Source organism: Tauraco erythrolophus, chromosome 12 (assembly GCF_009769465.1).
Source record: "Tauraco erythrolophus isolate bTauEry1 chromosome 12, bTauEry1.pri, whole genome shotgun sequence".
In the NCBI taxonomy this organism is placed as follows: Eukaryota; Metazoa; Chordata; class Aves; order Musophagiformes; family Musophagidae; genus Tauraco; species Tauraco erythrolophus.
The window spans coordinates 13613506-13641174 of NC_141476.1; the positions used below are offsets into that span (position 1 = coordinate 13613506).

At 55.2% G+C, this 27669-nt stretch overlaps 2 protein-coding genes across 4 annotated transcripts in view; both read right to left on the reverse strand.

The window, feature by feature from the left end:
• Positions 1–7752: 7752 nt before the first annotated feature.
• Positions 7753–17170, reverse strand: UQCRC1 (ubiquinol-cytochrome c reductase core protein 1). Of its 3 annotated transcripts, none has more exons than XM_086618802.1 (13): positions 17086–17170; positions 16435–16571; positions 15880–15966; positions 14742–14871; positions 13745–13943; positions 13054–13133; positions 12790–12905; positions 12251–12394; positions 11361–11521; positions 10246–10331; positions 9663–9751; positions 9036–9111; positions 7753–7965 (listed from the first exon to the last, which is right to left on the reverse strand). In XM_086618802.1, exons 1-13 carry the CDS (start codon positions 17159–17161, stop codon positions 7901–7903), a joined length of 1446 nt encoding a protein of 481 aa, XP_086474928.1. In that variant the 5' UTR covers positions 17162–17170; the 3' UTR covers positions 7753–7900. The 3 variants fall into 3 exon arrangements, with proteins under 3 accessions (XP_086474928.1, XP_086474927.1, XP_086474926.1); XM_086618801.1 differs by having other exon boundaries at positions 16435–16575; positions 17090–17161; XM_086618800.1 differs by having other exon boundaries at positions 17053–17161.
• An 816-nt stretch (positions 17171–17986) lies between these two features.
• Positions 17987–27669, reverse strand: part of CELSR3 (cadherin EGF LAG seven-pass G-type receptor 3) — a 42313-nt gene continuing 32630 nt past the window's right edge. The window contains 20 exon segments of the mRNA XM_086619267.1: positions 17987–18010; positions 18092–18213; positions 18509–18563; positions 18691–18876; positions 19420–19524; positions 19626–19718; positions 19892–19961; positions 20050–20156; positions 20279–20374; positions 20517–20594; positions 20700–20813; positions 20921–21068; positions 21164–21246; positions 21429–21581; positions 21710–21874; positions 21969–22192; positions 22421–22531; positions 22630–22769; positions 23089–23246; positions 26670–26809. Of these exon segments, the coding sequence (XP_086475393.1) occupies positions 17987–18010; positions 18092–18213; positions 18509–18563; positions 18691–18876; positions 19420–19524; positions 19626–19718; positions 19892–19961; positions 20050–20156; positions 20279–20374; positions 20517–20594; positions 20700–20813; positions 20921–21068; positions 21164–21246; positions 21429–21581; positions 21710–21874; positions 21969–22192; positions 22421–22531; positions 22630–22769; positions 23089–23246; positions 26670–26809 (2372 nt within the window).

Below are 27669 nucleotides of genomic sequence, written 5' to 3' on the forward strand. Positions count from 1 at the left end.
CAGGAACAGGCAATGGAGTGGCAGAGGGTCAGGGGGAGCAGGGTGGTGGCAGGGACACACAGCAACTGCTCACTGGGCAGGGAGGAGGAATGGCAGGCAGGCAGCATGTGGGCCTGGGAAGCCAGAGCTGTTCCCGGGATGCTGCCAGCTGTGCTGCAAGAAGCTGCTCCACATGGGGGGTTCACACAGCTTGATGGGGTCGGGATTATTTGTTCCTCCCTCCAACGACATCAGCAGATGCCTCCCCGGCTGCGGTGGCTCAGGGCAGCTGTATTCCCAGGGGAGGAGCGTTGCCAAGAGGAATAGCCATGAGTCCGAGGAGCCAGCCCTCGGGGGCCCCTATCCCAGCCCGAAGCACAGGAGCGACGACACTCTGGACCATCATCCTAGAACTCTGCTGCTGCACCAGGGCTTGCTGCAGATGGTCGTTGCCTTCCCAAGAGATGGAAATAACGAGTCACCGACAGCTTGTGCACAAGCCCTCCTGCTGCCGAGCCACAAGTGACCAGAAAGAGGGACTCGCTCTGGAGCTGCACAAGAGGGAGTTTGCCCATTCAGCTCTCCAAACCCAGCTCTCTCGCAGCCCCTGTGCCAGGGAATGGCTGTCCCTTGTTTGCTCCCCTTTTGGCCGATCCTGCTTTCACTTCTCCACTTCTGCATCTGGGATGTTGCTCTGGAGGCTGGGAGGACAGGGTGGTTGCTCAATGCTTCCTCTCTGCCTCTATTTCAGTGTTTCACAATCTGCACCAACACCCCCTGAAAACTACCTGCGGCTCCATATAAATTTCTGGCAGGGCTCATGAAAGAGCCCCTGTCCTGTTCTTTGTGAGGCTCGGCTTGCGCAAGGGGTGCCCAGCAGAGCTGTGGGGAGCATCGCCCACAGCTTGAGGGCTGGTGGGAGACGTGCAGGGCGGCACCACATCCCAGCAGGCAGCCGCTGGCACGTGCTTTGCCGGGGAGGGGACGGCACAGCTTGCACCAAGGTGCAGGAGGGGACCCTGCCTGGGACAGGCAGGGCATGGAACGGGGTACGTACCACTGGAGAGCTAGGGGCACGCTGCAGCCTCCTGGGAAGGGGCTTTGGCAAGCCTTGGGTGCTGGTAGAGGTGCATGGATGGCACAAGCTCCTTTACGTGCAGGACGCCATCGTGCCTTCCCCTGCTGGGTGTACTCCAGCTACAGTGCTGGATCCCCGGCAGCTGCAGGATGCTGCCCCAAGTGTTTTACACAGCAGCCATGGTCCACGGGAAGGATGATATAAAGGTTTGGTCATCAGTCTGCTGGGGTAGTGAGGAAGCTGGGGGAGCCCAGCACCCCAAGGAACCAAAGCTGCAGGAGGAGCTGGAGCACCCCTACCTGTGGGGCAGCAGTCAGGGTGCAGGGGAGACTGTGCTCCAGAGGGATTTGTGCAGTTCACGAGACCAGACTTGTCCTCATGGCTCTCCCCTGAGAGGCTGTGCCATTGCTCCTTCAGCTCTTTGGCTGGGTGCCCAACTCCAGAAGAAAAGAATAAAAAGAACGAAACACCCGCCCTGCCCCGCCGGGGTGAATTGCTGTCTGTCACCATGGGAACTCCTCCCTCCCCAGACCCCCCCCCACGATGACTTCATATCTCCATCGAGAAGAAGGGCTGCATCACCAGGATGGCACGGGGCAGACAGGCACGTACATCTCATGCAAGGACCTCCACAGCTGCGGAAGCGGACACGAGGCAGGATGCTGCACAGCTCTAGGCGGAAGGCTGAGCAGCCCAGGTGAGGGTCCCGCAGAGGATGGGGGTACGGTCTCCACCCACGCAGTGCATCCCCAGAGGAACAACAACTGGGAGCTCTCAGAGCTCCAGCTCCTCACAGAAAAAAAAATGCCTCCAGTACCTCTGCATCTCTTCTTGTTGCCATTGAGGAGGAAGGGGCACAGGATCCCCCCACCATCTTTGGGAGTCACCAGCCTGGGACCATGAGGAGCTCATCCCTCTCCATCCTCCTCAGCAAAGCCGAGGCAAGGTCACCTGTGAGTCACCACTGCGTGCACAAGGCAGAAACAGGAGATAGTTACGTTCCCATGTCATAGGGGCTCCTGCCAAGTGCTGCACATTTGGAACAGCTGTAAACAAAGCAAGGGAAGTCAGAAAGCCACCAGAGAGAGCAGCTGGGGGCAGTGGAGACCTCCAGCCTCGCAGCAGCCAGGCAGGGGGAAGGGGTGAAAATAAATACAGAACTGCCACGTGGAGCCCAGATGCCCGGGGCTCAAGCACTCTTACCTGTCACCTCTTCCTGGAAGGCCCCTGGCATGCCAGGGCATCCTCTGTGCCAGGTGAGCAGAGGCAGGAACTTGCCATGAACATGCTGCCTGCTGCGGGGCTCTGCCTGTTGCTCTGGTTCCTAGAACCACCTGGCCTCCCGTGAGAGGCCCCAGCCCCACTTGCTGTGTCCATGGGTGCATCACGTCCTCCAAGTTTCATTGGTAGCACCAAGTCTGTTTCTTGACTGCTACGAGCACTACTCAAGAGCGACGTGGTCTCACTGGAGAGGTCATGGTTTGGGTATGTATGAATCTGTACAACGCTAAACTGCACCCAGAGAAGCTCAGAATAGTTTTCTGAAGCTGAATATACACCAAATCCTAAATCCCAAAGCAACACAACTTTAATTCCCTAGATTAAACATTTAACTAAAGAAGGAAAAATGCCCCCTCACCCCTGGAGTCAGCTCACTCTTCCCTAAATACAACAAGTAAGAGATAAGCAACATGTTCCTTTTCCAGCTTTATCCAAGCACCTACTCCGAATAAAAGTTCCACGCAAAGCAGAACATAGTGCACAGTACTGGGGCTGTTTTACAAAACGCTTTGCACATCTGAGTCGTCACGCAGCCAGGGCAGCGCACGCAGAGTGGCTTTATTCCCCATCCTGCACTGAGTGTCAGTACCCGCCTTCATGGCGCGGCAACGCAGTGCTCAGATGTTACACCACAGACTCCGGGCAAAACCAGGAAGAGCGCTCAGATATCCAGGCTCCTGTTTCAGTTTCTTAATTGGATAATTAGCCTCACTCAAATCAGGCCACGTGGCATTTGATCCAGCTTCCTTCACTGTCCTTCTGTCTGTGCTACATAGCTCTCACACCGTGGCAGCATACAGAATCTTAAATAATCCCAGAGCTGAGCAATGGACACTGAGCAGGAGCAGTGTCTCTAGAGCACCTGGTGGGTGATCCAGCTACTACTCCCATTGACATCTCTTTGTACAAAAAAATTCCTCCTGCTCTCATACACCAGAGTTGGGACCTCCCCAGGCTGCTACCCCCAGCAGCCTAGTGCTGGGCCAACAGCTCCACTTTCTGTTCCTGGGTAGGTAAGGAACCTAGGCAGATCCTTCTCCAGGAGCCATGCTTCTACTTGCTTTTCTGGGCTTCCTCAGCAATGGGCAGCAAAGCCAAACCTCAGCCCGGCAGCCCCAGTAAAAACCTCAGAGCCCCAAGGAAGGAAAATGTGTAAGAGGAAAAGAGCTGGAAAAAAGAAAAAGAGACTTGCATGGAAGAGTGAGAGCTACTGATCCTCCTTCTATGGTGTGTGGGGTAAAGCAGCTTTTAATGAGGGTGTTCAGGGCTCAGACTCGCCCTCTTCCAGACATGCCACTAAAGTGCCAGCTGAGACAAAGACAAGTCTTGCCACCATGCCCCGCTCAGCCTCGTGTCTCACAGCAGCCTGGGATGGCTGTAGCTGGCAGTCAGGCCTGGATGGGCCCTTTGTCGGATGCTTTTACACCCAATGAATACACTAAAGCTTGATATGAGCCATTTCCTTTTCCAAGCAGGAAGCCAGATTTCTGGATATGCGTCCAGATACTGCTGCTCACTGCTCCTCTCTCCTGGTGTACAAAGTTCTGGGGATACACAGGAGGGCAAGGCGAACCGTGGGAGGCCCGGGCATACCACCCTCACCCTAGCAATCCTGCAGCCCTGCTGGGTGACACTTCATCCTAGGGAGAACTCAGCCCTCCTCTGAACAAACCACACTACAGAGGGGCTGGCCAGGGAAAAGATCCCTGGTCACAGCCACGCCGATGCCTCAGTCAACCCCTGCACCAAGGGGTCCAAGCAATACGAGACACCAGCAGAGCTGCACTTCTCCTGCCCTGTCTTCTAAACCTCACTCACCTATTGCTCCCGCTGCCATTTTCCACCGGCCTCAGCAGGAGAGCGGGTGGAGGAGCAGACCTGGAGGGCTGTAGGCTCTCCTCCCAAAAGCTCTCTGGCACCAAAGGGCGGCTCTGCTCCAAGCCTCTCATTTCTGTGAAAGCCTCTCTACAGCTCCCTGCTTCCCTGAGGACAGGCTTGGCTCAGCACCTATGATTAGTATCAACTGTACTTTCCAGGGGGGGTAATTAGTTCAGGTGAGGCAACTACTGACAGTTGGCTGCTGTGGCCCCTCTCTTGGCAAGAGCCTGAATCTCAAACAAGCAGCTCTCATATCAAAGGGGCTGCCTGCTCCACAAGCAGATCCACCCTGTACATCTGCCCTGGCCTCGCAGCCCCACGTTGGGGGGTACCGACAGCTTTTCCTGCTAAAAGACCAGGAAAACCTGGGGAGCTCAACACAGGTATCTAGCAAGCACTCCCTGTTTTCACTGCTAGATTTTATGTACCCAGAATAGCTCTGTGTGGTGAAAAAAAAGTCACTGAAGCGCTGTGCAGGTGGCATCGCAAAGCCTTGGATAGGGTGCACACAACGATGCACAGCATCCTCCTTTCCAAATCCACCTCTCTTCCAGGCAAGAGACAGAGTGCCAAGGTGTCAGGGAGGGAAAGCGGTTGCCTTAAGGTAGGTGGAGGGCGTGAGCTTCAAAGAGGGAACATTACCGTGAGAGAATAAGGCAGCACCACGCAGAAGGGGAGGGAGCAAAGGCCAATTCCTACACCAGACTAAATTTATCAGCACAATCTAATCGGATCCCAAGTAACCTTCCAAACGAAGTAGCAAAATAAAACACTTAAGCCATTGAAAATTAGACTGGTCAAAGAGCCCCGCTGAACAATCCCGTATTGTCCAGGGAGCCGGGAAACAGATTTATTAGGTCACTCAGGCCATCTCCAGTTTCAGCGAAATTGCCCTGTTCTAGGGATGGTTCCAACTCCCGCCTCTGGCACTGCCACTGTCCTTCACCGGGCAGCGGAAACCACAGGAAGGGGAGGGGAGAGGTCCAGCAAAAGATCTCACTTTTTCAAGGTTCAGGAAAAGCACTGAGGCAGGACACTTCCATCATGCCAGACGTTTCCCAGTTCAGATTCCCTTCGACTGAGGCTGCTCCGGTGAAGGAAGAGAAACACACCCCTACAGCTCAAACAGCGAGTCCTGCCCACGAGATTAGAGCTTCATTTCCTCCAGCACAGAAAGATCCAGCTGCCAAACGCATGACAACTCTGCACCAATTCCAGGTCACACTTCCCAAGACCCTCACTAATGCTCAGAGTACCAGTGTCTCTGCCAAGCAATAACGCTCTCGACTCCTGAACGGGTTTCCCCTCCTCACCTCGCAGGTCCCCAGTCTGGCTGCTTAAAAAGGGTGTTTATCAAGAAAAAAACAGTATCACGAACCTCTCAATCCTTAGAGCTGGTGAGATGCCCATGTTTCTAGAAGCACAGACTGCTGCAGCACCCAAACGCAACAGGCACTACAAGGCAAAGTGCCATCGGAACTGCAGCCAGAAGATGCCAACATCTTGGGCACAGCTCAGCCTCGACTCCCAGCTGCTAGCAAGCACTCAACAGCACTCTGCACCCAGTGCCACTCACCAGGGCACAGTTCATAGCCTAGATCAGCCCAGATACTCAGATTTCTACATAGATAAAAGCATCTACAAAATACCTTCCAATGCTGCATAAGCCAGCCTCCCTTGCAGAGCTGCAGCCTCTTGGGCAGGAGGAGGGAACGGGTGTTAGTCCTCACTGAAGTGGTGGGAGCGTGCTGTTCAGCGCAGCCAGCCTGTCACTTCTGCACAGGAACAGAACTGTTTGGAAAGCAACAGTCACAGCAGCATTTGAATCTGTTCCTTGTACAAAGTAGTACAGGAGGGGCTGGGGAATTACTCAAGGAAAACAACCGTTCCCGAGTAGATACCTCCAGAGAAGGAAATTTGTAGGAAATGCTAAAGCAAGGATGTACATCTCCCTTTCCTTGTATTTCTCACCAACTGCAAAGCACCCTGGAAGATCACCTGGGGGGTGAAATACACAGCAATGGAAGACAAAAGAGGATTACAGTCTGATTGCAGCCATGAAACCAAGACAGAATCATTTACTGCTTCCACAAGGCTTGAGGCGTCAGGGAGCTTGTTTAGTTTTTCAGCCCTCAGTGCACTTGTAACGAGCCAGAGCTTGTGACGATAGTTAAACCCAAATTGCATCGGGAACATTTAACAGTTTCAAACTTGCCGAGTATATGCAGTGAGTTCAGACACACTGACTCTCTCATCAAGAATTCAGATTCAGCACAAACGATCTGGTACACTGGATTAGTCTCAAGTGTAATGACTAACTCCTAGAGACTTTTACACTATTTTTAAACCCCACTTGTCAAGGCAGCACCTGGAAATTAAATGAGAATCCCAGGGAGATTTATCCCAAAGACAAAAATTAAACAGGAGTACCTCGCAGCTTCCAAGGGTAGCTGTGACAGGTTAGTGCCACCTGGTGGGACGCTTTTCTTCAATCCCCCTTGCTCAGTTTCGTCCTTTCTGTTCCATGTTCCAGCTTCCAGGAGGCAAGACAAGGGAGCGACAACCAGATTAACACCAGAAAAAGCAGAAAGGGCTGGGTAGGTCTTTCAATTATTTGGACCTACAGATTTTTTTCCAGGTATAGGCCAGGTGGCCCTATACTTCAGTCAGCAGCTTCTCAGCTATTGCATAGCAGAGACTGACTGGATAGATGGAGCCTCATCTGCAAGCAGAATGCGTAGACCAACACCAACATACTCCATAACAATCTCTGCTCATGATTGAGCTGGTTTACAAATAACTGGGAAGCTTAAGGTGAAAGGTAACATATCCCCATTCAGGCTCTGGAAAGATGTTTGTCTAGCAACAGCTCCAGCTCCTCGCACCATTCCGACTCTGCTAGAGACAACCGTCTCAATCATACTAAGGCAGCATCAGACAAGGCCAGGCTGATCACCTTCACCAGCTTAACCAGGTGGTGGGAACTCAGCCGACCAGTTTTGTCTACAATTGATTAGGGAGAGAGGGGTTGCACAAACTGCCCCTACCACAGAGGCGGTCACTCCAACAAGAGAGTCACAAACAGCTACGCCAGAAACACTAACACCACACCCCAGGGACAGCAAGAGGACCAACTTTCCATAGATACATTTTGATCTCCTTGACAAGGAGATCACAGAGGTCCCCGCAGACAAGGGCTCTTTGTTCTTAGGTCTGCACAAACAGCACTGCTACAGCCCGAGTTTGACCAGGCTGCTGCCTGCACAGAAGGACACAGTGGAAATAGCTAGAGCTACCCTGGCAGCCTCCTATCAGTGGAAAGACTTCTTTCGGCCAGCCTGAAGACAAGACCTCTGAACCAGGACACTACTAGCTCAGGACAGGGGAGGTGTGGCTGCAGACTGGCACACAGACAAGTTTCTAGCGTGAGCCCTGACAAATCAAGACTGATTGGAGCAATGCAATACCTCACCAATCTGGCAAGATTAACAATGTCTACACACACGACCCAGTGAGACACAGATGACTCCCAGCAGAACCAACTCCATATAGGATATTTATTTTTATACATTTAACACTGAGAAGACAGCCATTTTGATGAGACTCATCTTGCCCCTGGTGCACAAGACATTCAGAGCCATCACAGTCCACAGCTTCACTATGTCCAACCTGCAGGGACATGTCCTAGAAACGGATCCAGTACATGGCACTGCGGATACGGTTGTAATCCAAGAGCTGTTCGATGGGACCTGAGTGAACAGAACAAACGTCAGTCACTGCAGACACAGTTAAAATCCCTGTGCAGTTTCCCATAGTCTTAAAGCAGATGGTGGCAGAGCAGACCATGCTCGCAATCCAGAGCAGCTACAGAATCACAGAATGGTTAGGGTAGGAAGGGACCTCAAAGATCATCTAGTTCCAATCCCCCTGCCATGGGCAGGGACACCCTCCACTACACCAGGTTGCCCAAAGCCTCATCCAACCTGGCCTTGAACACTTCCAGGGATGGGGCATCCACAACTTCTCTGGGCAACCTGTTCCAGTGCCTCATCACCCTCAGAGTGCACCAACCCAGGCAACTACAGCTCAAATCTGCATCAGAAAAACCAGCAGATACCATTTCCTGACAGAGGAACCATTACTTGTTTCCTCAGAATAAGCTGTTCTCTCACAGTGCTCCACAATGCTCAGTACAGCTCGACATACAGGTAGGAAATACAGGGAGCCATCAAGTCACGGAGATTTTGGCTAGTTCATGCCAACTTCTGTTCAAAAAACCTCTCCCTTTTCCAAGCTGCTACACTTTGAATGCCAGAGGAAACAGCTGCATGGAGGAGGGGAATCCACAACACACAGAAAGGAGGCAGCAGAGCTGAGCTGAGCTGCTCAGGCAGGTTTTCCAAGAGGAATTTGTCCTTGGCCAGACAGACATGCCAGAGCAGCACAAGAGAATCAGGTCCCTTCACTTCCCTTACATAAACCACCATGACCCCAGGGTAAGGACACCTGGCAGACACCACTGGGCCCACACCCAGCTATGGGACTCCCAATCTTAGTCATGGCCCCATAGTAAGTAGAGAGGTGGGAGGACGGCCAGCAGCTCACTGTCACTGCATCTCCATCACCTGCAGGTTTGATCTCCTGGCAAACATGCGCTGGCACATCTAACGTGCCAAAGTAGGAGGATACCAGCAAAGAACCAGAGTGGTTACGAGGCCAGAACAGACACATGAAAAGTGCCTGTAGCTCACTTCCACTCAGCTCATGACTCCTTCCTGGTTTTTGAGCTATTGTGTACTAATTGCCACATACTACTTACCAACTGCTGCAACTGCCGGGCATTTGTCATAAATGTATTTACTGCAGACCTCTCTCACCATTCTTGCATCAACGGCCTAATAAATATTAAACAAGCAATTAATGACCTTTCTAGCAGACCTGCATTTCTCAAAGTTGGAAGTTACTGTTGCTGTTATATATTAAGATCATTAAAAATATATTGTCAGACCCTTGAGGGCCATCTGCACCAACTGTCCAGCTCTCGTCTGCGAAGATGGCTTATGTTCTACCCAGCACATTCTTCTGAGGGTACAGAAGACACAGCAGTTCAAAACCTGAAGCCTTCCAAGGGATACAGTGGCTGCAGAATTACAGAAACTAGATGCTAGTCAGCTCTAGGGAAACTGTTATTTCAAGTTCTGCTGCTTAACACAGGTGTATGCCCTCTTTCTGGGATGGACTGAATCCAGCCACAGGGACACAGGATATGCCGAGTCTATGCCAAAGAGTCTGACACATTTATGTCAGTGTCAGTGAGCTGACAGACTGGACTCCAGGCAGCTTGACTAAGGATAAGTAGGTCTCATGTTACTGCAGCAAACCAAGGCCAGAAAACGCTCACACCAACCACGCTCAGGTACCCCAATCAACACAAACGGATACCTACAGCAATCCTGGCATCCCATTCCTCCAGAGGGATACGGCGTCCATAGTTTAAGAGATGGCTTCCAATATTCTCACACACTGGTGTAGTACCTAGATGTTGAAGACATCACATGGTCAGCATGGCAGAAAGCCTTCCAGAATTGCACAGCCTGATCATCAAAGCAGAGAGAAGCAACGCTAGCTGTTAAACACTTTCTAATGAAGCACCAGTAGTTACCACTGTAAGCAGCTCCGGCAGGAGGTAAGCAATACAATAGGAAGATTGGTTCACTGGTCTCCAAAGCATTACAGCCAAGGCAGATCAGTTTCAGGGTCTCATTTCTAACATCATCAGGCAGCACGTTGTTCACTCTCAGCAACAGAACAACTAGAAGTTTACAGAGGCAGAGCAAGCCTAGAGCACAGCAGGCTGGGGCCAGCTGCTTTGACAACATGGGAGGAGGAACGCAGAGCGGGGAAAAGAAAGTTTTGCCCAGTGCCTGCCAACAGCACTGCAATGTCTAGCAGAGCTCCTGCTCCTCAGGAGACGTATGCGATAAGCCTCTGAAAGCTGCGCAGTGGTCAATCCATAAACCAGAACATACCATCCAGTTGCGCCACCATGGCATTTCGGAGATAGTTCTTGGCTCTCTTCACCTCTGACTCAGTGGCACTAGTGCACAGACGCATCCTGGAGGGGAGATGGAAAGACCACTAAAGCTCTTAAAGATGTTTTCTGCTCAGACAGAAAGTGAATTCCTCCCTTTCCCAAGCCTGTGCAGAAATAAGCTGTTATCAACATCACTTGTCTTGCTGGCTTGAGATTCATTCTCGAAAACTACAGAGCAGCTAAGAACTGGGGAGCACTGAACAGCAGGAGGTGAGAGAAAGACCTCAAGCTTACAGACGGGGGATATCAGCCAGCAGGTTCCACGCCGAGTTACACTCAAAGGTCTAAGCAGCCCTGGTGCCAGCTCTAGCTTGGCCACCAAGCACAGCAGCAAGCAGTTTGCGGTACACTATCACAAGAGAAGGAAGGCACGTCAGCTATTCCCACGCATGGCAAGCTGCTATGGAAACTGATGCTGAAAGAACAAGACAGTTTCTGCAGAGTCTGTTTGGACTCCAGCTGCGAAATCCCTCCCTCCCCTGCCAACTGCAATGTCTCTGGGGCAAGGGCTAACTCCATCTGCTCCATACACAGCACGGCTCAGCTCTGAATCTCAGTTGTAGCCTCAAACCATTAGTGGGATATACATGTGTACAATAAGACAGATAGACAGAAGGCCCCCAAACACTGGCATGACTCCAGCAGCGGGGCATTCATCAGCCACAACACAACAGTCTGAAAGGCAGGAACTCTGCCTGCTTTTCTCAAGTTTAACAAGACAACGGAGACACACCTCTTGGGCACCTGGGAAAGCCTTGTCTCTAAGGAATGATCTCACTTCTATATAAAAAAATCCAAAGCCTCAGTGATAATACTTGGAAGCATGAATGAAAGACCTGAACAGCTCTAAGGGGTTAAAATAGCTCCTCAAAAGCCATATCCCAAGACATATACAGAAACCACTTACAGGATAACTTAACCAGAATGCGAGTTACCAAGAAGTTCATGAAGAGACACAGCTTTCTGAAGACCTAATATGCTCCCCACCAGCTTGGTCTCCCACAAGAGGGTCAGATCTTATACAGGAACTTTTGCCAAAGTTGTACTTACCACTCCCCCTGAGCACAATACAGCATATCATCTATGGACAGAGGATCGGAAGCAAAATGGAAACCGAACAGGCCAGTATCGGAGTAAGAGGTGTTGAACGTCTGGAAACTGTGACAGAGATTATGCTCCACAGCAAGCGTAGCCAGCCTGCTGGACTGATTCTGTAAATAAGGAGACACTGTCAGCCATTTCAGTCTCACTGGTTCCTCACAGCTCAAATTCTTTCCAACTGAGCTGTTTTCACAGAGACCACAGACAAGACAGAGTGGAACACTTTGCTGAAGGAGAACTTAATTTAGGCCCTTCATGTGGTCAACAGATGACATTCATTGGTGGAAAAGCCACAGACAATGGCCTAAGAACCCATCCAGCAAAACCATTTCCTTTCCCAGCTGCAGATGAGGAGCTGGTATGCATAGAACCATAGAAGCAGGAGAAAATGGGAAGTGCAAGGTCTCCCAGTAGCAGAGGTTAGCAGTTAGGCAGGCCAGACAGATTTCAGACGAGAATGGATGCAAAATCAGGGTTTTAAGTAAGTTCCACCTGCTTTGCAGTTGTAAGACAAGCTTGCATCATGAGACTGTAGACTACTGTCCTGCTTCCACCACTGCCCCATTGAGCCAGCTTGTTTGTGAGGGTAGGAATAAGCAGCTGAGAATTAATCAGCTAAACCTGCTCCAAACTTAGCAGAGAAGACTCAGTTCATCTTCTAGCACCACCTCTCGAGAACAGTCCTGGATTAGCCTCCACTACACTTCTACTTTCCAGACTCCTGACCACTTCACAGTTGGAAGCAACAGCCTCCTATAAAGCATGTTCAGCCAGACTCTCCATAATATTTCTCATGAAAAGGCTCCAGGTTCTCCCTATCACACTCACAAGCTTCTTACCTTGCCACCTCCAAACGTGCGGTCATAGCGTCCGATGATAGCGTTAGCCACATTGAGGACAACATTGTCTGGATCAGCCCATCCTGGCCCCTCCACGGCAAGAGCAACATGGGCAACAGGCAGAGCATCATCTCTAGCACGGATCTAGAAAATCATCAAGGAGCGCAGGAGAACTGCATGAGCACTGTGGCTTTGTCTGCAGCCTGCTGCAATGCCAGGGGGAACTTAATATCATCGCAGTGAAATTAAAGTTTCAGGCACTACTGAGCACAGACCAGCTGCTCCAATATGAGTTTTCCAGCAGATGATATGAGCAACAGCCTCACATTCCTAACAGATTTGGGTCCTATCTAAAACCCAACGTGTTGTGGCAATAAGCCCCAAGAAGAGAAGACAGGGACACTACCAAGATGCAGCATCATCAGCTTCTCTGAGATATACAAACAGATTTTTCCTCTCAGAAGCAGTTATAATTACTTTCACATTCATTTAAGTTTGGCAACAGCTGCTTGTTTCATTTGGGACCAAAACAACTTTACCTCACTCCCTGTGAAGCGACAGCGTGGAAGGATAGGCACAGCATCCTCTTTGTATGCAAAAGGCAGTCCACTGAAGTGTTGCCTAGCTGCATCTACCAGCTCTTTGTGGGAAATACCTGGCAATGAGAAAGAGAGAGATTTGCATTCTTAAACAGTTCAATTTAACAAAATAATCTGATTTTACTTTGGAGATGTGTGACAGAGGTTTGATCACCAGCTCGAAAACACCTAGGCTTCTCAGAATCACAAGGAACTAGAACTCACCTCCAGCAGCTGCCAGGACCATACGAGGTGCCTTAAAGTGAGAATCAACATATGAAGCTAGATCTGCTCGAGTCAGATGCCTAGAAAGAACACAGAAAGACACAGTAGGTCAGCATCTCTGAGTTGGAGGGATGAGAGGCTCCGGAGAAGCACATTCACAGTGCAGAGACAGCTGTGATGTTGTTGATTCTCTTAGCTGTGGGGTATCAGTACTTTTTAGAAGCAAGACTGCACTGTCTGTTTTCCCTGTGCTTTAACTGCAGAGCACAGAGAACAGAACCCAGTGACCAAGACAGAGACTTCAATACAGACTAAAGACTACTGATCTGGTCACTGAGCTACCAGTACCCTAACACGTGTGTATACTCAAGGCCACTGCTTTAATGAGCACCCCTAGCTCTTAATTTCTCTAACAGCATCAAATTGGCAAGTATGGGAGAAGGTTCAACCTGGCCCTCCCAACCTCATGTCTTGTACGAGGGGGATTCTAGAGAAGAGCGTGTGCAGCATTACGCTTCCACCAGGGCCAATGGGAAAAACATAATCAAGACACAACGAGAAGCCCTCAGGCACAGATCACCTCTGTGCACAGACTGGTTTCCTTGCGCAGTCACCACTACTGAGAAGCAGCAGTCATGCACCCAAAGGACTGAACCCACAGGTTGTGTACTGCATCAAGCCTGTTGCTCACTTGATGTTCTCCGTGGTGCCCTCAACGGTGCGGGCCAGTGCAGTCCCTTGGAAAGCAGTGGCATGAAGGTAATCAAAGGTAACTTCTGTCAAGTTGCTGTCGATTTCTTTCAACTCCTGAAGAACAACGCCACGTTCCTTCTCAATCTGAGACTCCTCCAGCGCACAGTTCTGCACAATGTCAGCCAGAAGCTCTACAACTGCAACACATTTCCTATGTTAGAAATCCTGCTGCCTGACTGCTACCCAGTGCTGCTGAAAGGAGAAAAGACACACGAACAGCAGGGGCACTGCAAGAGGAGCGAGTAACAAACCACGCTGGGGAGGGGATGCAACACAGAGATGCATACTACCCATTCCCACAACACCAGAGAGGGACATGTTTTAGCATGAAGTCTCCAAGTCAGCTTGTCAAGCATCACTGCCAGTGGAAAGCAGGCAACAACTGCAGGTGGTGAAGCATGTCAGAAGCAGGGTACTGTTGCAGAAACACAATGAATCCTTACAGAGAGTTTGTGACATCTATAGTGTAGCTGACATCTACAGCAGGGCCCACAGCTCTGACTTGAATCACTGTCTCTGGAAAAAACTGACCTAAAGAGCAGTCTGCACATGATAGCACAGAGCACAAGCAACACCCATAAGAGCTGCACTGAGCACTCCTGACACAGTAGCTGTCACTGACCTCAGTTTCTCAGCTCCATAAAACCGGCACAGACTACTGAAACCCTGCTCTCCCTCCTGGCAACATAGTGCAGCCTGACAGAACAAGAGCTTTCCAAAACTGTTTTTAGGAACACACGAACTTGCAGCCTTGCGGCATCATGGCATAGCAGCGCTCTCTTCAACTACCAGCTAGAACCTCCAATTTACTGCTCAGCCATAACTTCATTCCTTGGTCTGTTGTTAAAAGTAGTGCTGGTGGGAGAGAAACACGAGCACACGTGCTTGCTTCATCCTTAACCTCTGGATCAGACCTGGCCCACTGGCTGTCCTACCTTTGGACATGTCCTTGGACAAGGCTTTTATGTAATAGGCAGTCTGCTCCCGCGAGGTGTACCCGTTCAGGTGAGCACCCATGCTCTCCACCTCCTTCTCGAAGGCAGCACAAGGACGCTTCTTTGTGCCCTAAAAGAAAACAGATAAACACAATTATGAAATGAACAGATTTCCCTCTCGGGCAGAGCTAAAGCAAGGAAAATAATAACAAAAACCTAAAGCAATAAAACCTCTCATGTGAGTCATAAAAGCCAAGAGCAAGTGCAGAAAGTAAGAGATTTGAAACTTGGCTTATTTACTCTAACTAAAGGACAGTTGCAGTGTCTTTTGAAAGACCAAAAAAAACCCAGTGGAGAAGGAGAGGATCTACGCTAAGAGACAACAGTGGCTGAAGATCACACCAGTCAAAATAAACCTAGAACGCACCTAAACCTAGACCACGCCAGTTTCAAGCTATCCAAGCAGGAATATTCAGAAGAAGTCAGAATAGGAGCAGAAAACTACTTCTAATACAGAGCTCATCTCTTAAGGAGCAAGCCAGATGCTGCAGTCGCTTATGATGGCACAGGCTGGACTCGAGTCAGCAAGTCCCAGGTTTAGATGCCTTCTGCCCTAGGGCTGTTCAGCAGACACATTATTAGAAAAGTAAGAGCTGTAGCCTCTAAGCTTTGCAAGTCCACTAAGAAAAGCAAAGAAAAATAAACGGCTACAGGAAACACTCCTTTGAGCTCTACCTGCTAACCTGATGAAATGTGCTTCATAACTTAGTCCCATATGTGCCATATGTGCACTACACAGTGCCCGCGATAGTCAGGGATTGGAATCACAGCATCAGAGACTCAGTCTCACTTGTTACGGCCTTTTTCTCTTGAAGAGGGGAAATACCAACCAGTAAATAAGTTACCTTAATTCATGCACGCTTGCAAGTTGTCAAACATTCAAACAAAGAGCACCACGTAGGCTAGGTGCCTTTTGAAGTTTATTTTTATACTATGTGCAAAGTCTCTGGGACTCAGATGACCTGATTTACACTCTCTTTTAACAGCAACAACCTCCAAGGCGAGAGTGCAATATATAAGTGAATATTTAGAGCAGCTCTCCATGCAGTCCTGTGTCAGATCTAGCATATCTCCTTACCTTAAAGGCCAGATGTTCCAGGAAGTAGCCGGCCCCGTTGTTCTTCTCGTTTTCATGGCGGCTCCCCACCCCAATCCACACGCCCACCTAATGGCGAAAGCATCAAGTACACATATTAGAAAAGAAAACAGCATGCTCAAGCCTCATGCCACAAATATAACAGCAGGGACCAGAAGTCTCCCCCACAGATGTTACACTAGTAGCACCAAAATAAGTACAAGCACCAGCTACTGTTTCCCATACGCGTTTTGGCTTTTTACCTAGCAGCTTTGCAAAAGCTGCGTTTTGCCAGAGATATAACTACTACTGGTCACTTGCTGCTTACGCAAAAACTGTTAAGGCTGAGAAAACTTGTACAGTGTGAATACTTGACTACAGATGAAGCCAGTCTAGGCCTTCTATTGCTACATTAATCCCACCAGTTAGCAAAGACAAGCAGTAGGGTCTCTGTCAAAAGCTTCAGTTCAAATAAGGGTTTATTACTTTTGGAAGACCAGCTACAGACTAGCCAAGGCTGATTGTTTCAAGTAAACCACAAATCTGTCTCAAACTTACCGTACATGTTGGCTGATTGGATTCCTCTGAAGCTACACGAAGACCATTGTCCAGAGTGGTGACTTGGGTCTCAGGTATATTAAGGAGTGTTTGAGCATAGGTGGCAGCACCTCGGTTCCTTGTCAAAGTCAATAAAGCTGCCTAAAAAAAACCCAACCCACTACCGTCACCACCAAACAGCAACTCCTCTCTGCAGGGCAGGCGTCCATAACGCCAACCGCTGAGCACACCGCTGACCAAAGCTAGGCCAGACGAACTCTTTCACGTTCATACTGGGGACTTCCTGCTGCACACCATTTGTTAACCGGAGGTTAACAAGCCAGAGGTCTCGGGCAGGTCGAAAACCTCAGCGAAGAGTGCCACGAACCGGTCAAAACGCCGTGCCGGGGTGGCAGAGGGGAGCAGACAGCAGGAACCTCGGCGAGACCCGCAAAGGGGGAAGGCCACCGCTGCTCCCCGCCCGGCCCGGCTCCGCTCCAGAGGCAGCGTGTTTCCATGGCGACCGCCGCCCGCCCCGCCCCGGCCGCCGCGTCCCCGTGACCTTCCCGGCCGGCAGGCTGGGCCCGGCAGCCCCACCGCACCGCAGGACCTCCCGTTGCCGGCCTCCCCTCGGCCCACCTCGCCGCCTCCCCCGCCGCCGGCCGCGGTGACTCACGGAGGGGCGAGGGCCCCGCAGCAGAGCCCGCCCGGCCGCACACCCCGCCCGGCACACAGAGGAAGCCGCCATCTTGTCCCCGCTTCCGCCGACCGACCGGGCCGCAGCACGCCTGCGCGAGAAGGACGGGCTCGAGCGTGGGAAGGCGCATGCGCACGAGGCGGCGCGGCTCCCAGCGGTGCGCATGCGCACGGAGGGGAGCCGCGCAATGGGGGCGGTCGCGCGGCGTCGCCCCCTGGTGGCGGGAGGGCGCGGGGAGGCGGGTCGCGCGGCTTCCCGCGGGGTGGCGGTCCCGGGATGGCGGGTCCCCGCCCGCACTGCTCCAGCGGTCGCAGCCCGACGAGCCCGGACCGGGTCGGGGGACAAGTGCCAGGAAAGGGCTAGAGGATGGGAGACGGCGGGCTAGCCAGCCGGCAGGGAGGGCCGGGCCTGCGCAGGCAGTGCCCACCAGTGCCAGGGCGCAGCCAGACGGCCCTGCCCGAGGTCGCCTTTATCGAGGAAAACGCATTAAAACAAGACTTGAGAAACGCTGCATGGATTTATCTGCAACGCCAGCCCCAGCCCCCTGCCGGGAGGCTTCCCTCCGTTCGGCCGGGTCCGAGGGCCCTTCCACCCACCCCCAGTCCAGGGCCCAGCCCGGCCAGACAGGCTGGGGCTGAGCAGGAGCTCCCGGTGGGCACCTCGGCTGAGGAGCCCATGCTGGAGCAGGGTGCTGGGACGCCCGCCTGCTGCGGCTCCGTCACAGGGGGAGATCATGGGCAGGGCAGGGCCTCAGCTCGCAGTGTCCAGGGGGGCTGGCGGGGACACAAGGCTTCCCGGTCCCAGGGCGGGTGAGCTGGGTCGGCAGAGTTCCTGTGGCTGCCTGGCTCCTCGGGGAGGCATCTTCCTCTTGTGGCACTACATCCTGGTGCCGAGGTCCGCCTGAGGGGGACAAGCAGGAAGGAGGTGGCTTGGTTGCCTCCCTCCGTCACAGCAATGGCGATGGTGAGGCTGGTTGCTTACTGAGGTCTGGCGCCGCTCCCCACTTGCGTGGACCACGGCATCGTGCACCGAGGGGAAGAAGCAGTGCTTGGTGATGGCCGAGCTGAAGAAGTTGCCCCGCTCCAGCTGGGCGAGGACAGGTGCTGTGTAGAGGGAGAAGCATCCGAAGCTATGGCACCCACCTGAGCCCACCGCCCGGAGGAGCCTCCCTCCCCCTGCACTGCAGGGGACAATGGGGCCATCACCAGGGGTCCAGCTGCCTCACTGGGCGCTGTGGGGCTCAGACTGGGTCCATGGGACAACTTGCAGCACCTGTCCCCTGGGGAAACCCTGGCGATGGGAACACCATGGAGAGCAGTGGAGCCCCAAGCCAGCAGCTGCATCCCAAAGGGGTGGGCATGCCCAGCAAGTGCTGATGGTTCTGCAGAGCCGCCTCACCTGGGCAGCTGGCAATGAAGACATCCACTTCTATCTCATGGAAATCACTGAAGATCTGCAAATGGCAGAAAACACATTTCATCTGGTAAGAGGGATGGGCAGCAGCCATCGGGCCACCTCGCAGGGCGCTGGGGACACCCCCGGTGATGCTGCTGTCCCGCCTGCTTCCCCCGGCCCCTTACGTTCTTCAGGATCTTGATGGAGACGGTGTCCACGAAGCTGACAGGGCTGAAGTCCAAGATGACAGCATGGAAGTCAGGCTGGGGCAGACCCAGGGTGCGCAGGGTGGGCTCAGAGGGTGGGCTGCCCTCTGCCCCACTCAACTCGACCACCGCTATGCCCAGACCATTACACCCATCCTCTGCATCCTGGGAGAGGGAAGGAGACCCGGCCTCACTGCACTGGGGCTGGTGGCACCCCTGGCTAGGCAGTGTCCCACCCCAGGCTCGCTTTGCCCTATAGCACTGTGGGTGCACCCTCTGACGGCGTTAGGGCACGGGCAGTGGGTGGCCCTGGGAGTGAGTGCCTCACTTGCACCTTCACTCACTTTTGGGCACTTTCTGGGTGTGCCGGGACCCACCCCTCCTCCCAGTGACCCTCTCCAGAGCCGGGCTCATTAGCTGGCACCAGGTCAGCCTTTGCTCTCGCTCTTAATTCTGATTGACTCACCCAAAGACTAATGACTCATTGGCTCCACCACCTAATCATTAATGACCTGGATTTTCCTGCCAGCCTTGAATGTGATGCCATGGCCCACCTCTGCCCCAGTGCCTCTTCTCATCCAGTGGCCCCAGACTGAACTGGAAGCCCACGGGCCACCAAGTCCAGCAGATGCGTGAGCAGGAGGGCCAGGGCCAGGCACAGAGATGTGCAGGGTGTCAGCAGAGGGGTTCCCCACAGCAGGGAAGCACCTTTTTCCTCTTTGCCTTCTCCTTCTCTGCTTTCTTCTGCTGTTTCTTCAGCTTCTTGAGGGCCTTCTTCTTCTTCTCAATCAGGCGGTCCACGTTGATGCCACTCTGCAAAACAATGCAGCCCTCTGTCCTCGGATGCCCCACCAACACCCTGGTGCCAGCAAGTGGGGACCTGGGGAGTATGGGGGGCCTGGCGATTCTCCTACCTTCTTCTTCAGGGCCTCAGCGTATAGCTCCACGTTGGCAAAATAGAGGGTGGAGGAGGAGCGGAAGATCTTCACACAGGGGACCTCCTGTGCCTGGGGGCAGACGGGGAGGGTGCTACCGAAGGGATGGAGCCTTCTGCTCCCCTTCCCTCCCTCCTCCAAAATGCCCCCCACTCCTTTCCCCAGCAAACAGCTCCTGAGTGTGCTTTGAACTGACACCCCCCACCATTGCAGGCAGCTCTTCTCCGGCTGTCTGGTGCTGTTACCATCTGGTATTCAGCCACATCCTTGTAGACACTGGTGTCGGAGATGCGTCCCAGGATGGAGTAGTGGGGGCTGCGGGAAGCAGAGCAAGGGGGTGAGGTCACCACGGGCTTCCCCTGCCCTCTGCACGCAGCACCGGCCCCAGCCCTGGGGTACTCACAGCTGACTGCGGAATATGACGGTGAGCAGACTGAAGGCCACTGAGACCCCCAGGCCAATGTCCAAATTCAACGTGAGGGTGGCCACGAATGTCACGATCCAGACCATCTGGAGGGGGCACATGGTCAGCTGCAGCGTGGCGTCACTGCCAGCACCTGCAAGCCTCAGGGAGGGTGGAGAAACCCTCTCCAGGGACAAGAGCAAAGTCCTGGAGTTGGCTAGCACCTTACCAGGTCCACGCGGTTGGACTTCCAGAGCACGCGAAAGTCATCAAACTGCTTGAACATGCCCTTGAGGTTGACGATGATGATGGCAGACAAGATGGCCTAGGAGAGAAGTCCCTGCAGCTATGAGGATGCCAAGGGTAGGTCTGGAGGGGGGCCCTTGGCTGTTACCCTGCCACACCACCTTGCCTTGGGACAGGCACAGGGGTAAGACATGGCACAGAGGCTGTGGGACCAGACATACCTTGGGCAGGTCCCGGAAGAGCTCTCCGACCTTCAGGATGGTCACCAGGATGACCAGGGATGAGATAACACCAGCTACCTGGGGGGAGGGAGAGCAGGAGGTGAGGGGTGAGTCCGCCACCCCTTTCTGTGCTCCTTGCCCCTAGTCCAACCCCATAGAGGAGGCAGAACTGCCCAGACCCACCTGGCTGCTGCCTCCTGTGCCCTCCTGTACCAGGCTCCGCGACATGGAGCAGCTGATGGCGAAACACTGGAAGAAGCCTCCCAGGAAGTTGCAGAGTCCCAGCGCGATCAGCTCCTGCAGAGAGAGAGAAGCAGTGAGGGAGCACCGTGCCTTCCCGCGGCTGCAAGAAGTACAAGCTTGGTTTTCAGCTGGAGAAGGGGCCCTGCACATCAGAGCATCACCTGGTTGCTGTCCACTTTGTAGCCGTGCTTCAGGGCAAAGATCTTACCCAGGGAGATGCAGATGGCGTAGCCCACCACAGCAATGGCAAAGGCGTTGCCCACCACCTGCCCAAAGTAGCTGAAGTTAGGAACCACGGGCGGCTTCAACCTACAGCCAAGATAGACAGACGAGGCTTAAAAGGGGAGTCCCATGGGCAGTGCGGTGCCTCGGTGCAGCCACCCTCACCGCCCGGCCCTACTCACCCGCTGGGGATGTTGCCCACCACGGAAATGCCAAACTTGGCATTCAGGTTGGCGCCGTAGGAGATGCCGGTGGAGATGATTATCTAGGGGAGGATGACTGGAGTGAGGCAGGGCCTTCTTGCTCAGGGACCATGGTGGAGGAGGAGGAGATGCATGCCCTGGAGCTGCACTCCCCAAGGCAGCCCATCCCACCCCTCCCCACTCTGGAGGGGACAGGGCCACCCATGGCAGTGTCTCCACAGGGAGCTGGGGCAGCTCTGGGTACCGTGATAAGCTCGATGGGAATTGGCATGGGCAGCTTGGCAGCAAACTTGTGGTTGAGCTCTTTCACAATGTAGATGGCCACCATGGCAATGACAGCTGTCACCAGGGTGCCCACGTTGGTCTCTGGCAGCTTCTGGCAGATCTCGATGATGGTCTAGAAGACACAGGAGAAGGAAACAGGCTCAGGAAAGCAAATGCCTCCCTGGCAGGGTTTTGGGGGCCTCTCTGTGACCCACATGTGAGCACTTGGGGGGTCCTGGGCAGCAGCAAACCCCTACTCACCACAAACAGTGAGAGTGGCCCCGAGTTCTCGCCCAGGTCGACGCCGAAGACATTCTTAAGCTGGGAGACGAGGACATGCACAGAGGCAGCAGTGGTGTAGCCGCGCACCAATGGGTCCGAGAGGTAGGTCACCACAAAGCCGAATTGCAGGAGACCCAGAGCCACCTGGAAGGAGATGTGGCAGAAGTGACCCAAAGCTTGTGGCCCTGGGGCACCCCAGCCCCCCATTCCCTGCCAAGCTGGGCTGGGGCCCCCTTACCTGGAAGATGCCCGTCAGGACAGTGATGGTGGCCACCAGTTCCACCCTGGCAGTGTCCCGCAGTGCCTCATTGACCGTCGCGTTGCTGCCATTGACAGACTCCAGGAAGTTATCGCTGGGCAGCAGAGAGTCTGTCAGGCTCCCGATCATGACGGAGATGACAGCGAAGGGGCCTGGGGACAGGCAGAGTGTGGGCTGGGAGCCCAAGGTCAGCAGCAGGGACTCTCTGAGGTCCACAGGCACCTGTCCCCCTGGACTGGGCTCAAAGTGCAACCACTGTGCTTTGCCTCTGGTATGGCCAACCACCTTTTTGGTGTGGCAAAGTAAAGGCAAGAAATGTGCCCCCCCCCATCCGTTGACGTGGCAATGCTGTGCCATGGATGAAGGCTCCCCCCTTTCATTCTTGCTCCCTCCCCACTGTCCCCATGGGAGCACGTGGTCCCTCAGCTCACCCACAGAGTTGTGCCTGGATGTCCCAAAGAAGAAGTAGAGGAAGACGGGGTAAAAGGAGGAATAGAGACCAGTGACAGGTGGCAGCCCGGCCAGCAGTGCGTAGGCAAGCCCTAGACATTGTGGAGCAAGGAGACATGTCACGGATGGCCAAGCCCTGGCCCCTCCACCTGCAGGGAGTCCCCAGCAGCCTGGGCATGGCATTGCTCACCCTGGGGCAGGTGCATGACACCCACGCTGAAGCCCGAGGCGATGTCCCCTAGAAGCCAGTCCTTGACCGGGTAGCGGGGTAGCCAGTGCAGGAAGGGAAGGAGCCGGAAGATCAGGTTCTTGGCGGTGGAGGCTGAGCATCTGGCACAGAAGAAGCAGGAGCTGGGGATGATCACAAGCATGGGGGCTTGGGGGCATCAGAGGGGGTGGACAGGGTCCCATGGGAAGCAACAGGTCCTGTGGGACCTTCAGCTCCAGCTGCTGGATCCAGGTGTCACTCCAGGCAGGAGGATAGAGTGGGGACACGGGTGTGCAGGGCTGGGGGAACCAACCCCCAGGTCTGCACAGTGTCTACTGCAGGGACCGGGACAGCCAGAGCCAGGCTCCCCAGGGCAGCAGGGCTGGGCACACAGCTCCTGGCAGGGTCCAGGCACATAACCCCCAGCCAGTGTGGTCCTACCTGGTCTTGTGGAGATAGCTGCGCAGCGAGGGCTTGGCCAGAGGTCTCCGCTGTGCCACCTCCTCCAGGTCAGCCTCGCTCAGCACCTCATGGGACACTCGGTGGCTCAGCACCATCTCCGTCGCCGTGGCCACCTGGCCCTCCTGCATGGCAGCCCGCTGCGGGGACATAAGGGACAGCTCAGCTGTGTCCCCATAGCCGGGGGCACCTGGCACCCTGCCCACCCTGCGGCCTCTCCTGCAACCCTGCTTGTCCCACGGAGCCATCCCCCCCCAGCCAGGCGTGCAGGATTGGCTCCAAGGACAGGGGTGAGCCGAGTTTTGGGAGTCCTGAAGCAGCGGCAGCAGCTCACGCCGGAGTGCGGCAGGCAGACGGTGTGTGGGCAGGGAGGGGGGCAAAGCCTCGGCCGACAGTGCTGCCTGCCCGTACCCCTGCCCCATCTCCTCGCTAGGATGCACAGGTGGGGGCTGCTGGCCGAGCTGCCCCAGGGAGCTCCCCCTCCGCCTGCCCACACAGAAGCCCCCTCGGTACTAACCACCCTTCTCCTCCACGTACCGCGGCGCAGCCGGGGCAGTGGGCTACCACAGCCACCGAGCGAAGCCCCAGCCACCCCACAGCCCCGTCCGCAGACTTTGTCCCTTTACACATGAAGGGAGCAGGAATGTCAACCCCTGGCAAGCGTCACGGCTCGTCATCTCTCCGCCAGCGCCTTCCCCAGTCCCCTGCGCTGTGGAGTGAGCTGAGCCCGTGGGCAGGGAGGAGGAGCGCTGGGATGGGGTCTCTGCCTTTGTGGTGCCAGGACAGTGCGACGAGGTGTCTCCGTACAGATCTGCAGCCTGACCTTGCTCAGAGCTCAAGCTGAGAGGTGCCACCGTCCCACCAGGCTCCCCAGCTGCTGGCCCTGGTAGTCGTGAGATCCTCACCCGCTTGCGAGTGAGCATGCACATGAGGTGCTGGGGCTCTGCCAGCCTGAGTCCCCGCTTTGCCCCCAGCTCTCCTACCTGCTGTGCCCCTGCCATCCGGGGTGACGTTCTGCTCCCTCTTATTAATACCTGCCCGTGATCTTTGAGCCACCGCTCCCTGCCTCTTGCCCTCCCTCCTGCCCTGCCAAGAAACTCCCTGCTTCCGAGCCCCACTGCTGTGTGGCACCCACCATGCTCCCCCAGTGCCCTGTTGTGCTGGGTGCCCCGGCTGTGGCAGACCCAGGGCTGTCACTGCTGTCCTCAGGGCCATCCCATCCTGCGGACTGACCTGGCCAGCCTCAGCTGCTGGCTGAGCTGTGCCCAGGATGCCGCTGTGCCCCAGCACCCCGTGCCAGGCACAGGGCAGGAGTCTTCTTGCCACTAGGCACATCCTGGTTGCCAGCACTTACCTCCCCAGGGCACTGCTTGGGGTCGAACCATCACCTTCATGTTCCCTCAGGGCTCCAACAGGTGCTACCCTGCTGCCCCACATCCTGGAGAAGGAGCTGTGCCTGGGGCAAGAAGGGTTACCCGCAGCCTCTGGCCGCGGCATCTGGGGTATTTTCCATGGGCTCTGGCCCCTGGTTACCTGCTGGAAACGGGTGTGCTGTGCCCTGTGGACTGCCCCGTTGTACCCCAGTGTGCAGACCTAGCCGCTATCTTGTTCCAAAGGTCCTCAGCAGGCACCAGAGCCCTGCTGAACCCATCACACCTTCCTGGGCTCTGCCGCGACTTGGTACCGTCGCTGGTTTCAGAGCACTTCTGAGACATGCTCGGCCCAGGCCCATGGGGACACAGCAGTGGAAACGCAGGCACCCGTGGGCTGGGCTGACTGATGCCAGGATGCAGGGCAAAGCCAGTAGGCACAGCAGGCACCGGGGAGTCCCAGATGCCTTGGGTGGTGGGATGGGGCTGGTTTGTGGCATGAGTGGCAACCCCCAGGACTGTGCTCTCTGGGGTCAGAGACTCGGTCCCATCCTGGCTGGCTGGGCTGGGGGCAGCCCATGGCCACCCTGGCTGCCTTGTGGCCACCCTGGCTGTCCCCATGGTTGGCATGACGCAGGCCCCGCAGCAGCCCCACGCAGACTCCTTGGCTGCCTGTCAGCAGTGGGGCTGAGCCTGCTCCCCTTATTCTCTGCCACATCTCCAGCCCCGTGCTGTCCCAACTCTACGCCCATTGGTGCCACTGTGACCAGGCAGCGGCACACCGATGCCAGCACAGCCACCTGCACACAGCCGCTGCCTCCCCATCCTTTATCTGCTCACCTGCACTCATGTGGGAGCCGTCACAGGGCTCCTGCTTGGTAGCAACTGATAGATCCGGGTGCCACTTACCACCTCCTTATCGCTGCTCCCGGCTCCCGTGCTACGCCACTTCTTCCTGCGCCCCAGTCTGCAGCCCCCCACCAGCCCATCGCTCCCCCTCAGCCCCCCCAGCCCTCCTCAGCCCTCCCTGGCCCCTCACCCCGACGCCGGCCTCGGGAAGGGCAGCAAGACAGGACAACAGCTCCCGGCACCACCGACATAGGACTCCTCAGGGGCTGCATGAGCGCGTCCCGCGGTGCTCAGGGGCCACCCTGGGCTGGGTCAGGCTCAGGCCAGTGCTGAGGGAGCCCGTGGGGGTCCGAGGGTCTGTGCTCATGGATGGTGACCCTTGCTCAGGGTGCCACGGATCAATACTGCCCTTTGCTCACCTGCTCTTTCCCCGCTAACAGCAAGAAAGGGAGGGAGGGACAGAGGGCACCGGGGATCACGCTCGATCTCTCCTCCTCCTCCTCCTGCTTCCTCCTCCCTCCCCGCAGCCTGAATGGGCCCCAGTGAGGTCACGCTGGCTTCAAATGGTGAATTTTCTCCCCTTGGCCTCACACAGGCTGCTGGCTGTGGGTGCCAGCTGCTGCCAGGCATGGGCCCCACAGGTAATCACAGCCACCGTGGCACCGCAGACCTGCCAGCCAGGGGTGGGGCCACTGGGCACCATCACAGCCAACCCCACCGCTGGGTGAACCAGCCCAGACACAGCGAAGTTCAAGCACCTGAAGTCCTCATCACCTGGTGATCTCACCCCAGGCCACACTGGCTCCCTTTCAGCCCAGGAGCCGGCTTCGAGCCCCTGCTCCAGCCTCCTCCCAGCATTGCCTCAAGCCAAGGCGCTGCATCTGCAGCCCCAGGCATGGATCCCGAGCACAAGGAGAGATGGCAGAGGGGCCAGCACCATTTTATAGACTTTTATTTCCAAATCTGGCGCTTCCATGATACAGTTTTACACAGCCAGGGGGGTGCACGGGCATCTCCCTGCTCCCTGTCCACAGAATCGGGAGATGGAGAGAGGGAAAAAAACACCCAACCAAAGCTCCCAAAGAAACAAACCCAAACCCAAATCCAAGGAGGATGCTCCCCAAAGCCCAGGCCACAGCACTACAATCAGGGACCGAGCCACAGACTGACTCCTGCTTCTTAACTGGCCCAGCTCTGCAGGGACAGCCACCAGCTCCGCTGCTCTCTTCTTTTTTGGCACTTGTCACTTGCTCTCCATTTGGAACCAACACAAAGCACCCTCGTGCCCAAGGTGGCAGAAAAGTGGGCCCTATGGCACAGCAGGGACAGGACATGGGCACCCACTGGGGTGCCAGGGGGGTAAGACGGCACTGGCTGAGGCACAGCCCAGGGCTCCGGTGCTGCGCAGTCGGACAGAAACGTGTAAACAAGTTTGTTCATGAAGGCGAAGATGGGCAGCACGGAGGGGCCGGCGGGCCTCCACTCTGCGTGCCAGTCCCAAACGGCATGTAAACATGTCAGCAGGCCTTTCCCTCCCCATCTCTGGGAGAAGGGCGGCAGCGAGCCTGCCTCTTTGGGGCTGTGCTGAGGGCAGGCAGCCCCAGCTAAGCCCATGGCACCCCCGTCCCCTCCATGTCCTCCCCGCTGACTCAGGGACGTAGCTGAAAGACCTTGGCCTGCCCGGAGGCCAAGAGGACAGTGGCACAAGTCCTCTCCTGTAAACATGTCAGGCTGGGCTGCAGTGAGAAGCTACAGCAGCGTGGCAGTAAGGCAGTAAGGAGCATGCTGTCACGCAGCCCCAAGAGCACCACGGGGGCAGCCGAGCAGAAGCACCACACTCAGCAGGTGAGAGGGAGCATGCTGGTCCCCTGAGCCGGCTGCCCCTGGCCTGAGACTGGGGTAGGCACAGAGCAGTGTTGCCTCGCAGCAGGGCCAGTGGGAGCCTGAGGCCAGGCTCCCGGCCGAGCAGAGAAACCATCAGGGTGGCTTGAATTTCCAGAGAGGGCAAAGTATTGTTTATCTCCATCTCCCAAAACCCAGACCACTCTGAGCTGGGATCTTCTGCCAGCCAGAGAGTGCAGGGACATGTGCGTATGTATGCAGAGCCCGCAGGGAATCAGCTAGAGACAACTTTTGTGGGCAATGCTGGACCCCGAGACTAGAACCACATCCTGTGCCTGCAGATGCTAATCCTCCAAAGGGTGAGCACTGGCTCTGGCAACAGCCAAGCCTGCTGCTGAGCAGGGCTAGGGTCATCCAGCTCGTTACTGGGACCCACAGACCAACAAAGGTTTGCTCTGTAAGGCGCAGGTTAAAGAGCACAACATACAGTGGGTAAAAACCT